We start from the raw sequence: 12,942 nt of genomic DNA, 5'->3' as shown, positions 1-12,942 counted from the left end.
TTGTACCAGGAGGATTCCTTGGTTTCATCACCCCCAGATGATCAAACTGCAATAGACTCCCTTATAGCAGCAATCAACCAAACTCTGCATGTGGAGGATCCCCCATCCACTACCACTGACCATGCGGTCTCCTTTAAGAGGGCAAGGAAACCCCAAAAGGTTTTCGCTGATCACCCAGAGTTTCAGGATATCCTCACAAAGCAAAGGGAGAAGCCTGTCAGGTGCTTCGGTAACCGAAAACTCATGGAGTCCCGGTACCCTTTTGCCTCACCTGCCCCTAAGGGCTGGGCCGATCCACCCTCGGTCGACCCCCCGGTCTCCCGCCTTACCACAAAGACACTCCTGTCTTTACCCGATGGTTCTTCCATTAAGGACCCGACAGACAGACAGCTGGAGCACCTCGCCCGCTCTGCTTTTGAGGCTGCGGGTTCCTCCCTCTCGCCCTCCTTTGCCTCTGTGTGGGTCGCAAAGGCGATCTCGGTCTGGGCAGAATCCCTTAACACTTCACTTGAGGAATCCCAATTCACTCAGACCTTCACAGAGGTAACAGCTCAAATTGCCGCTGCGGCAAAGTACCTGATCCAGGCCTCCATGGACGCTGCTACCGCCTCAAATACCATAGCCATCCGTAGAGCTCTCTGGCTCCGACAATGGCGAGCGGACTCTGCCTCCAAGAAGTCTCTCACGGGCCTTCCTTTTTTTCCAGACCGATGTGTGGCGAACGTCTGGACAAGCTCATTTCTGACGCCACAGGAGGAAAGAGTACCTCCCTCCCCCAGCTGAAGTCCAGGACGTCCTTCACCAGACGTCCACAGTCCTCTTCTGCTCCTTTCGGAACTCATTTGGTTGGTCAACATCCCGTGCTGTCCCCGCCACCAGCCACGGTCTACGCAGGGACCGACCTTCTCAGCTCTCCCCGAAACCCACTTCGTCATGGCAGCCTAGACCTAAACAGTCCATGACTAGGGAGACTCGGCCACAACGTTTTCCCCCCTCATGACTCCTTCGGCGCCCCGGAAGACACACTCATTGTAGGAGGTCGACTGCGGCTCTTTCAACACATCTGGGCTGCCGCCTCAGACGACAAATGGGTGCGAGACTTTGTGTCTTCCGGTTATCACATAGAATTTCGGACCCGACCCCCGAGTCGGTTCTTTCTCTCAAACCCCCCAAAGACTCGAAAACGATGCAAAGTTTTTTTCTCAGCAATCCACTCGCTCCAAACAGCAGGAGTGATAATACCTGTCCCAGACGACGAGAAGTTTGTGGGTTTTTATTCCAACCTCTTTGTGGTCCCCAAAAAGGATGGGTCAGTTCGACCCATCCTGGACCTCAAACACCTAAACAAACATGTGCACATACGGAGATTCAGAATGGAGTCCCTAAGGTCCATTATTGCATCCATGGTCGAAGGGGAATTCCTCGCCTCCATAGACATCAAGGACGCGTACCTGCACATACCCATCGCCCCAGATCACCAAAAGTTCCTCCGCTTCGCAATTCAGGACTCCCACTTTCAATTCGTAGCTCTACCCTTCGGCCTTGCCACCGCACCAAGGGTCTTCACCAAAGTCATGGCGGCCGCCATGAGCGTCCTTCACGCCAGGGGAGTAGTCGTTCTCCCTTACTTGGACTCGGACGACCTCCTCATCAAGGCCCCCTCCTTCCGCGACTGCTCAACCAGCGTACAAATCACTGTGGACACCCTATCCCGCTTAGGGTGGCTAGTGAATCTGGACAAATCATCCCCGATCCCATCACAATCCATCACCTTCCTGGGCATGTCCCTGGACACCCGTCAGGGCTTGATCCTTCTCCCTCAGGACAAGGCGTTCGCTCTTCAACGAGTGGTACGCTGCCTTCTACGTCCTCCGTCACGCTCTATTCGATTCAGCATGAAAGTGCTCGGCAGGATGGTGGCGGCTATGGAAGCAGTACCATTTGCTCAACTGCACCTCCGCCCACTGCAGCTAGCCCTTCTAGCGGCCTGGGACAAGAGCCCCTTCTCCCTGGACAGACATCTTCACCTGACGCCTTCAGTCAGGTATGCACTCCGCTGGTGGCTTCGGTCCTCATCCCTATCGAAGGGGAGATCTTTTCTCCCAGTGAACTGGCTGGTCCTGACCACGGACGCCAACCTCCTAGGCTGGGGAGCAGTGTACCAGCACCACACTGCTCAAGGACGTTGTACGCCCCTGGAGTCTTTCCTCCCATCAACATCCTGGAACTCCGCGCGATCTTCCTCGCGCTCAGAGCGTTCAGCCCTCTGCTAGCAGGTCGTCAGATTCGAGTCCAATCGGACAATGCGACAGCTGTAGCCTATATAAATCGGCAGGTGGGCACCCGCAGCAAAGCGGCTTATCTCGAGGCCCACAAGATCCTCAGCTGGGCCGAATCGACGGGATCAGTGATATCAGCGGTACACATACCGGGGGTAGAGAACTGGGCAGCAGACTTTCTGAGTCGCCAAGGCCTAGCTGCCGGAGAATGGTCCCTCCACCCAGATGTGTTTCTACACATCCGCACTCGCTGGGGCACATCAGACGTGGACCTAATGGCCTCAAGGTTGAATGCAAAGGTACCCGCGTTCATAGCCAGGTCACGCGACCCGCAGTCCATCGGCGCGGATGCTTTAGTCTGCTCCTGGCACCACTTCCGCCTGCCTTACATATTTCCACCTCTACCCCTGCTGCCGCGGGTAATCAGGAAGATCAAGGCAGAGGGAGTCCCGGTGATACTGATAGCACCGGACTGGCCCAGGCGCGCCTGGTACGCCGAATTAGTACAAATGCTCACAGACGCACCGTGGCGCCTTCCAGACATCCCAGACTTGCTGGCCCAAGGGCCCATTTCCCATCAGAACGCCAGAGCCCTGAAGCTGACGGCATGGCCATTGAGACCTGGATATTAACAAGAGCAGGATTCTCCCCCGCGGTTATTGCCACCATGATCAGCGCCCGAAAGCCTGCTTCATCCCGCATTTACCACCGTACGTGGAAAATCTTCCTTTCATGGTGCAGGGAAACTAACGTCCAGCCTATGCCTCTGGCCATCCCCAGAATTCTCGATTTTCTACAGTCTGGCTTGCAAGCGGGGTTGGCTCTCAGTTCCCTTAAAGGTCAGGTCTCAGCGCTCTCAATCTTCTACCAATGCCGCCTGGCTCAAAAACCGCAAGTCAAGACCTTCCTCCAGGGCGTTTCCCATCTAGTTCCCCCGTACAAACGGCCGGTAGAACCATGGGACCTCAACCTCGTTCTGGACGGTCTCCAGAGGTCTCCCTTTGAACCTCTCAAGGAATCCTCCCTTGCTCTTCTGTCCTGGAAGGTAACATTCTTAGTGGCAATTACGTCCATCAGACGGGTTTCGGAGCTGGCAGCACTCTCTTGCCGCGAGCCTTTTCTGATCTTTCACCAGGACAAGGTGGTTCTGCGCCCTCTCCCGGATTTCCTTCCAAAGGTTCTTACCCCGTTTCATTTGAACGAGGACATTGTCCTGCCTTCCTTTTGTCCACACCCAGTTCATAGGGTGGAAAGGTCTCTGCATTCGTTAGACCTCGTCAGAGCTCTCAGATATTACATATCCAGGACAGCCCCCTTTAGGAAAACGGACTCTTTGTTCGTCATTCCTGAGGGGCCTAAGAAGGGACAGGCAGCTTCAAAGGCGACTCTGGCTCGCTGGATTCGCTCTGCGATCCAGGAAGGCTACCGCTTGCAACTCAAGCCCATTCCAAGTGGGCTGCGGGCTCATTCCACGCGAGCAGTTGGCGCTTTGTGGGCCATTCGGCATCAGGCTTCAGTGGAACAGGTGTGTAAGGCTGCGACCTGGTCTAGCCTACATACATTTTCAAAGCATTACAGAGTCCATACCCAGGCTTCAACTGAGGCAAATCTGGGTAGGAAAATTCTGTAAACGGCAGTAGAGCACCTCTCTCAGTAGGCGCTCCAGGCTGTCCGGGACTGGTTCCTAGTCCTTTGGTTGTGTTGTCTTCTTTTATGTTTCCCACCCATGGACTGCTTTAGGATGTCCCATGGTCCTGTGTCCCCCAATGAGGCGTCAGAGAAAAATGGATTTTTGTGTACTCACCGTAAAATCGTTTTCTCTTAGCCATCATTGGGGGACACAGCACCCACCCTGTTGCCCTGTTGGGCCTTGGTTCTCTCAGTACCTTATTTGGTTATGACTCTTTTTTTTTTATCATGTTCCTCTGTTAAAAAGTTTTTACTGTTTTTTTCTCCTACTGCTTGTGTACTAAAACTGAGCTTGCCAGGCCCGACCAGGGGGTGTATACTGCAGAGGAGGAGCTATGCTTTTGCATCTATTTAGTGTCCTCCTATGGATAGGCAGCATAACACCCATGGTCCCATGGTCCTGTGTCCCCCAATGATGGCTAAGAGAAAACGGTTTTACGGTGAGTACACAAAAATCCGTTTTTTCTATAGTGTGAAATACTTATTTCATGCAATAAAAAACAAAGTAATTATTTAAAAAGCATACAATATGATTTTCTGGATTTTTTTTTGGGGGGGGGGGGATTCTGTCTGTCACAGTTGAAGTGTATCTATTATAAAAATTACAGACCTCTCCATTCATTGTAGGTGGGAAAACGTGCAAAATCGGCAGTGTATCAAATACTTATTTTCCCCACTATATATGATTTACCTCCTTAAATGTCAGAAGAGCAGCACATCCTGTGGTCAAACACAGAGTGCAGTTGCAAAGTGATAAATAATCAAAATAGAAAAACAACTGATTGCAACTTTCAATAATAGCAGTGTCAAATGCGTCATGATTATTTAATCAAAAAGCACACGCTTTTCTATTTTGTTGTGCTTTGTCACTGATGGAGCAAGTAATGTGACAGGCTGTACGGTGGTCCAATTTTTTTGTTGTTATGAGCAAGTTTAACTACAGTATGTCTTTTTATGAAACCATAGCCCCCACTACACTTTAGGCCTGTGCCACACTCACGTGAAATTCACGCACGTGCCGAGAGACACGTATTTCCCCTGCGTGTTGCGTGCATGTAAGTACGTGTCTCTGGTACGTGCGGGACACGTGTGTTCTACGTGTGCTATCCGCGATAGCACACGTAGAACCGGTAATTAACATACTCACCTGGTCCTTCCCGATGTCTGCGCTGCTATCCGTGGTGCTGATCCTCAGTCTCCAGCCCTCCCGTCTCCCCGCTGCTGCTGCTGCCAGGCAGTGAAGTGAATATTCTGTGAGATTAATGAGCGGCGGTCGGCAGCAAGAGGCAGCAGCGGCAGAGACAGGAGGGCTGGAGAAGGTGAGTAAATGTTTTGTTTTTTTTTCTCTGACATGTGTGTTTTCTCCGGCGCGTATCACACGGGACCGCATCCACACTACACCCGTGTGGTACGGGTGCGGGCCGTGTGACACCCGTGCTGCGGGAGAAAACACTGACATGTCAGCGCTTTGAAAAACGCACACACGTACAAACGCACACGGACACACGTTCCGTGTGGTTTTACGTGTGTGTGCCTGCTACAATAGGGTAGCATTGCTGAACGTGTCTCCGTGCCGCCGGTACGTGTAAAAAATGACAAACACGTGCCGGCGGCACGGATGTGTGTCGCAGGCCTTAAATAGTTAGCTTAAGGCTGAATGATTCAAGAAGTAAACAAGGCACTCCCAGAATAGGCTGCAAAGTGTATTTATTAAATGTGCACAACAGAAGAACGTTTTCGGTCGAACATGGACCTTCCTCAGTAGCACTGTATACAGAAATGACATAAAAAATCAATATATACAAAAAATAATAAAATATATACAACACAGAGGAAATTTCTATACAAAGTGAAAAATTGTGAAAATAATTTGAAAATAATAATTTTTTATATATAAATCAAATCAATGTTATTATCATAGAAAAAACGTAGTTTTGATAAACCATAATTGAGGGAAGGAAAATGGAGGGAACAGAAAGAGAACAGGATGAAGAAGGAAACGAGAGGAGGAGTAGAAGGAAAAACGGAGAAGAAATGATGGGAGAGTAAAGAATATGCTGAAAAGAACGGGAAAAAATGATTGTGAAGTGATGGATAAAGTATGTATATAATGAACCGCCTCTTTTCTAAGAGGGAGGTTCGTTCGGCGTCACAGCGACGTCACTAAGCGGCCGCCCAATAGAAGTGGAGGGGCGGAGATGAGCGGAACGTAACATCCCGCCCACCTCCTTCCTTTCCGCATTGCCGGCGGCCGCAGGTAAGGTGAGGTTCCTCGTTCCTGCGGTGTCACACATAGCGATGTGTGCTGCTGCAAGAACGACAAACTACATTGTACATGCAGCAGCAACGATAATTGGGAATAGGGGGGCATGTCACCGATTAGCGATTTTGCACGTTTTTGCGACGATGCAAAATCGCTCATAGGTGTCACACGCAACGACATCGCTAAAGCGGCCGGATGTGCGTCACAAATTCTGTGACCCCCAACGTGATCGCTTGAGCGATGTCGTAGCGTGTAAAGCGGCCTTAACATCTATACGGAGGAAGTGCCATTTACTTCTTACTATATAAGGCTGAATGATTGGCTATCTTGCCCGGCTAACCCACACACAAGAGCTCTCTCTCTGCTCAATGCTCCCATGCTCTTTATGACATAGACGCTGTCGGACAATTCTCACCGTGAATTATTACAAGAGAACAAAAGGATTGTCAGTCTTAAACTGGACATCCTGGATCCTTTCCTCCCAAGTCATCTGTGCTGGCCACCCACACCCTTTAGAATACTAACCAAACCCGAGTTCGGCCGACGTTCATACAATGTCTATGGGGGCCTTAAAGGGATTGTCTCACGAGCAAAGTACATCTTAATCAATAGATCTTGGAATGATAATAAGTTCCACAATTGGATGTGTTAAACTTTTTTCCTGTGCTGAGATAATCATTTATAGGTGCCCCTGCTATGTGCTGTGGAATTGCTGTGTCTGACCGCACAGTGGCATGATCTGATCATACCACATCTCCTGGGCAGGGGAGGAAACATAAGTCACTTACGATAAGTGAATATACAGACAAAACAGCACTGTTTCTACCAGTTGTGTGAGCTCATCCTAAATCAAATCAGTGATTTAGGACTTGAGCCTATATGTCACTATCTTGATTTAGGATGAGCTCACAGATCTAGCGGCACAGTGGCTCAGTGGTTGGCACTGCAGTCTTGCAGCGCTGGGGTTCTGGGTTCGAATCTCACCAAGGACACTATCTGCAAGGAGTTTGTATGTTCTCCCCGTGTTTGCGTGGGTTTCCTCCGGGTACTCCGGTTTCCTCCCACACTCCAAAAACATACAGATAGGGAAATTAGATCGTATGCCCCAATGGGGACAGTGTTCCTGATGTATGTAAAGCGCTGCGGAATATGTTAGCACTATATAAAAACAATGCCATGTGTTACTCAAAAGGCAGCAGCTGCAAGCCCCTGCTGTTTTGTCTGTATACTCACTTATCATAAGTGACTTATGTTTTCTCCACTGCCCAGGAGCATGATCAGATCATGGTCCAGTACAGTCATTACACAGCACATAGCGGGACACATATATAAGATTATCTCAGCACAGAAACATTTTTTAACACATTCAATTGTGGAACTTATTATCTTTTCAAGATCTATTGATTAAAATTAACTTATTTTTAGAACAAACTGTTTAAGATTGTGTACCTGTAAAATCTGAATTTACTTCTTTGTTTTTATCTGTTTTGATAGATTTACCCCAACCAGAGGTAACCAAAGAATCAGATTTCAGCTCCTCCATCGCTGAAGAGCCTTTATGTACAGAGCTAGACTCAAAAGATTATAATCAAACACCCAGTGATACAGACCGCTCTGCGCAGGAGGTAAAGGACTTGGTTCTGTGCATCATCAGCAACACATCTGACCACCACTGGAGATTACAAGTATTAATCCTCCTAGGCATGGTGCTGGGCGTCAGAGAGAAAACACTGTTCACTTTTTAAGCCTTTCATTGGTTACACATGTAAGGTGGTGAAAGCTTCTACCATAGATACTTGGCACTGGGATAAGTAACTACCTACCTAGCCCCAACTTCTAATTACTAACTAACTAATGTTACTAACCTGTTTACATTGTTATAGGAGTATGTTAATGGTTTGTTGGATAATTCTTCAAGATCTGAGGATGAAGAATATGGTGTAAGTATTGGGGAACGAAGAATAATTCATCTAAATTATTACTCTGGAGACTGAATTGTGTTCAAACACGAGTATTAAAGTGGTGTTACAATCAGCGTTCTTTGGGGGAAAATTTCACTGCAAAACCCAAAAGGAGATTCAAGGAATGGGAAATCTATAGGGAGGACATATACTTCTTGCTGCTGGAAGCGCTTTTGGCTTTGGCTTAAAAACTAAATAAAAAGTGGGAAATCGGCATTGCTTTATCAGAAACTATGTTCCTTGTCCTTATTTTCTCAGGGACCGACACAACACGACCAAAGCAATGATGAGCAGAAATGGAACAAACAGACACAAAACCTGCTCCATGGACTGCGAGTAAGAACCATGAGCAAAGAGAGAAGTAGGAAACTGTATTGCACTTATATTTTAGTGCAAGACAAACATCAAATTTAATTGATGGCTGTAATTGATCTTGTCCCTATAGGGGAAACATAAGTTCTTCCTTGAGCAGATAATATAGCAGTAATCCAGAACATACCATAGTTATCATGCTTAACATTACACTGGTTTTGAAAAAGTAAAGAGTCCAATGTAACTATTGTTCCATTTCCTTTGCTGCGCAGAAGCTGAACCAGTCTGGTGAGGACTTCTTCAGTTTTCAGAAGTTCTGTAGGAACAACAAGAGGAAAGAGGTGTCCAACAAATTCTACAGTTTCCTGGTGCTAAAGAAACAGGCTGCCATCGTGATGACACAGAGCGCCCCATACGCCGATATCACAGCCATCCCAGGACCTCGATTCCACACTCTGTGATCACAGGCTAAGAACGAACGCTATTTATTTCGGAATTTCTGTTTGTCTCTTTTACTTATAAACTTATTTTAAAGCGCACCAAGATTTTCCTATGTAACCTAAAGCCAGTGCTATACTGGCACTATCATGCTGATTCTGTATATAACTTTAGTTGTCAGCTATGATGTATAGGTTTTGAAACACAAGCAAGTAAAGTTTGTAAAATGAGCAGCTTTTTGAATGACAGCAGCTGCCGATCAGCTAATAGCTGGGGTGGGTATTCATAGTGATTCCCACCCCATGTCTGTCTGTCCTCCCCGTTATTTATGCTAATTCTATTACTAAGTGACTAGAAGGACCTGTGCTGATGTCATACCCATTTGACCAGAAGGGGTTGGGCCTCAACCAATATAGCTGATACCAGGAAACAACAACATTTTTCTGTTGACTGAGGCCCCGTCCCCCTCTGGTTACATGGGTATGACATCGGCACAGGTCCTTCTAGTCACATAGTAAAACGATTCTACAATAGAATTAGCATAAATGAAGGGGGAAGGAAAAACAAGCAAGAGGGCGGGAATCACTATGAGTACCCAGCCCAGGTATTAATTGATCGGCAGCTGCTGCCATTCAAAAAGCTGCTCATTTTATAAACTTTACTTGCTTATGTTTCAATACCTATCCTAGGTGACAACTAAAGGTATAGCACTGGCATTAGGTTATATAGGAAAATCCTGGTGATTAGTGCGCTTTAATTTTAAGATGTGTTACGTGAAAGGCTATATACACCATCACAACAAACTTGCACTCACCACGCTTTCAAGGCAATAATATCAAGCCACAAGACCAAGGTTATGTACACACCACACTTTTTTAACACTTCTCTATATAATATCAGGTTTCAAACCTACAATTTTATACAACTCATAGAGGGTTTTTATCACACGGATCCTCCAACACGTCGTACTACATATCAGAAGCATATTGTGCCTCACTGAGAAGTAATTACAGGTCAGTAATATCAGTCTGCTTTGCTATGTGCATGAACCTTAAGTAAGGCCATGTGGTTTATCATTATACATTTATAATTTGGCCCTGAAGCGCTGATGTCAGGACTTGTGGGAGGGAGCATCTCACCCATATGACAATTACAAAAATGTGTCACCAGTATGAAATTAATTAAATGAAGCGATATCAATTTTTAGGACACCGTGTCCTTCTTGTGTATACAGCAGCAGAGATCAGTTTACAGAAGGGGCTAGGCATGAATATCAGTTATAGGATTTGGACGTCACATGACGATATTATCTGCTTATAAAATGACCGCTTTTCTGTGGGTCATCCAGCTACAGACCGCACAAGGATGAGCTTTGTTATATCATAGTGCAATCACTGACTGTGCTAATAACAGCTCAGATCCACATATATATTAGTTTCTCTCAACGGGGCACATATATTTCACCAGAAAATATTCTATATAGCCAGAGCTACACAAAGCACATCCTAGGCCACTGTTTAGTTATATTGTGTTGTCAACTATTTATTTATTTACCTATGTTCAATAAATTATTACAAGACTGTACTGGAGTTGTTATAGACACCGTCATTCCATGTTCGTAAGATTTGGGGAAATCACAGGGTCTGGTCCATTGTGCAGACCACCATCACTTCATACCGTTGGTTCTGTCCATTAATAAAATAAAGTCAACAGATCTTTATTTCACCATGATAGGGCATTTCCTCCACTTCTTAAAGAATCAATTTGGGTAACAGTTGTATATTGAGGATTTGTTTTCTTTAACGTTCCTATGGGAGACCCAGACCATGGGTGTATAGCTACTGCCTCCGGAGGACACACAAAGTACTACACTCAAAACGTGTAGCTCCTCCCTCCTAGCATATACACCCCCTGCTAGCCAGTCCTAGCCAGTTCAATGCTTTGTGTTTCAGGAGGTCACACACACATGCATTCTCTGATTTTGATTTTTGATTTTTCCTTTTGGATCCAAGATTTGGAAGAAAAGCGGGTCCAGCTGGACTCCCGGCATGTCCCTTCTCACCCCACTGTGTCGGCGGTGCTGTTAAGGTTGATTTTCCAAGGCTGGAGCCTTCTCATGCCGCGCTCCTTCACCATCCCCTGGGGCTCTGGCTTGAAGTGGGAGCCAACACGGTTCTCACTGCTTTGCAGGAGACCGGTCTCCATCCGCAGCCCTTTTTCAGGATCCTGCTGGACGGAGCGATCACCCCCCAGGGACCTGGCAACCTGCGTCTCACAAGCTAAGTATATGAGACGTTATTACCACAGAAAGTGGTGTTTCCAGGGGTCCTTTATACTTTATTTATTGGGGAGAGTGTGTTTTATGTTTGTGTTAACATTTCCGGCCGGTTCTCCAGTTTTCACTGGAGAACCGCGCCGATGGTGCCTGTACGCCGGCCGCATGTTTAAATCTAGGCCCCGGCTTCGCCTGAGGCCTAGTTTCGGTTTCCACTGCCTCTGCATGTCAGTCATGCAGAGGGACAGTGTGGCTCCGCCCAGCGGCTGTGCAGCACAGGGAAGGGACACTCCTCACTGAGGAAGGATTCCCTCCCCTGGCTACCTCATTTGCCGCTCTCAGAGTAGGCCCCGCCCCCTCTCCTCGCTCCGGTCGCCATTTTCTCACCGTTCTCTGTGCCTGCATAGGCACAGAGATTCCACATTGTGACAAGTGGGGGCCTGGGCTGAGGGACTGGAGGGCACAGAAATGTTTAAACGATCTGGCAGCCACAACCTCCGGTTTGTGCAGCTGCTTATTTTATCTGTTTATATATGCTGGGGGCCATTCTAGGACAGAGCCCCCACCTCTGCAGCATGTCTCACATCAGAGCAAGGCTGCAAGGCTGTTTTTATTATGCACTGCATGTAGTCTCGTACGGCTGTACCGAGCTCATAAACACAGTGGCCCCTCAGCCTGGAGGCTCATCAGTGGTCCCTCCAGCTGCTCCGGCTTCGGTGGCTGACCCCTGGTTTGGCTAGAATCCGCTATTTCCAGGGGTCGGCTGTCCCGGAATCTGCTGAGCATGCAGCCCCCTTCTCAGGGCGTTTTCTGCTACAGCTCGCTCAGCAAAGCTCACAGAGGACTCTCCTTCTGGTCTCAGACCCCGTCCTCCTGACATGGAGACGCAGGGTCCCCTGTCCTCCCCATCCCGCAGCTCTGATTACGAGCTGACTCACTGGACGAGGAGGATGTCTCTACCAGGGGCTCGGACGCTACTTCATGTACCACTGATCTGTCCGTAGGTGACGCAGATGCTAATGATTGGATTGCGTCCATTATACTTGTACTGGACCTCCATGTATCAGGGGAGTATTCCCCGCTGGCAGAAGGGCATCAGTATACCTTAAACAGGACAAGGAGTGTGTTCCTTAACCACTCCAGTTTTCAGCCCACTGTGTCCAAGCCCACAGCCTGTCCTGTCAGACCCCAAAGCGGGGTTCTGATGACTGTTTCCCCCTCCCATCAGAGGTGGTCAAGGAGTGAGCTCATTCGCCAAGGGTGGTCCCTCCGGTGTCTAGACTTTCAGCCCGGATAGTTGTATCAGTGGCTGACGGCACCTCTATAAGGATCCCACGGTACATTAATTTTGTACTGGACCTCAATCCGCCGGAGTTACCTTGCCTAGGAGAACACAATGTGTGTTCCTTAACCACTCCAGTTTTCAGGCCACTGTGATCAAGCCCAGGGTCCGCTCTGACAGTCGCTTCCCATGAAGCGTGATTCTGAGGACTGTTTTTTCCCTTTCCACCAGTGGTGGTCAAGAAGTGGGCTCATTCACCACAGGTGGCTCAGCCCGAACCGTTATGTCAGTGGCTGATGGCTCCTCACTTAAGGTTTTGCGGTCCGCCAGGTTGTCCTTTTGGCCAAATCTGTATGGGGGCGGCAGGAGCTTCGTTCTCCTCAGCTTTACAGCAGTGCGGTTTTTTTGTAGCCTTCTCTGCTTCTCTAGAGGAGATGCATTCC

At 48.1% G+C, this 12,942-nt stretch overlaps 1 protein-coding gene across 2 annotated transcripts in view; it reads left to right on the top strand.

Moving 5' to 3' along the window:
- The window catches only part of RAD21L1 (RAD21 cohesin complex component like 1), a 102,003-nt gene extending 92,861 nt beyond the window's left edge, over positions 1 to 9,142 (top strand). The window contains exons 11-14 of one of the 2 annotated variants that reach the window (XM_075350514.1): positions 7,726 to 7,856; positions 8,115 to 8,171; positions 8,451 to 8,528; positions 8,777 to 9,142. In XM_075350514.1, the coding sequence (XP_075206629.1) occupies positions 7,726 to 7,856; positions 8,115 to 8,171; positions 8,451 to 8,528; positions 8,777 to 8,965 (455 nt within the window). In that variant the 3' untranslated portion in view covers positions 8,966 to 9,142. The remainder of the gene's footprint in view (positions 1 to 7,725; positions 7,857 to 8,114; positions 8,172 to 8,450; positions 8,529 to 8,776) is intronic. The other variant, XM_075350515.1, reaches the window with a different exon arrangement.
- The last annotated feature ends 3,800 nt before the right edge of the window (positions 9,143 to 12,942 follow it).

Source organism: Anomaloglossus baeobatrachus, chromosome 5, assembly GCF_048569485.1.
Source record: "Anomaloglossus baeobatrachus isolate aAnoBae1 chromosome 5, aAnoBae1.hap1, whole genome shotgun sequence".
Classification (NCBI taxonomy): Eukaryota; Metazoa; Chordata; class Amphibia; order Anura; family Aromobatidae; genus Anomaloglossus; species Anomaloglossus baeobatrachus.
This window is presented reverse-complemented; position numbering and strand designations above follow the sequence as displayed.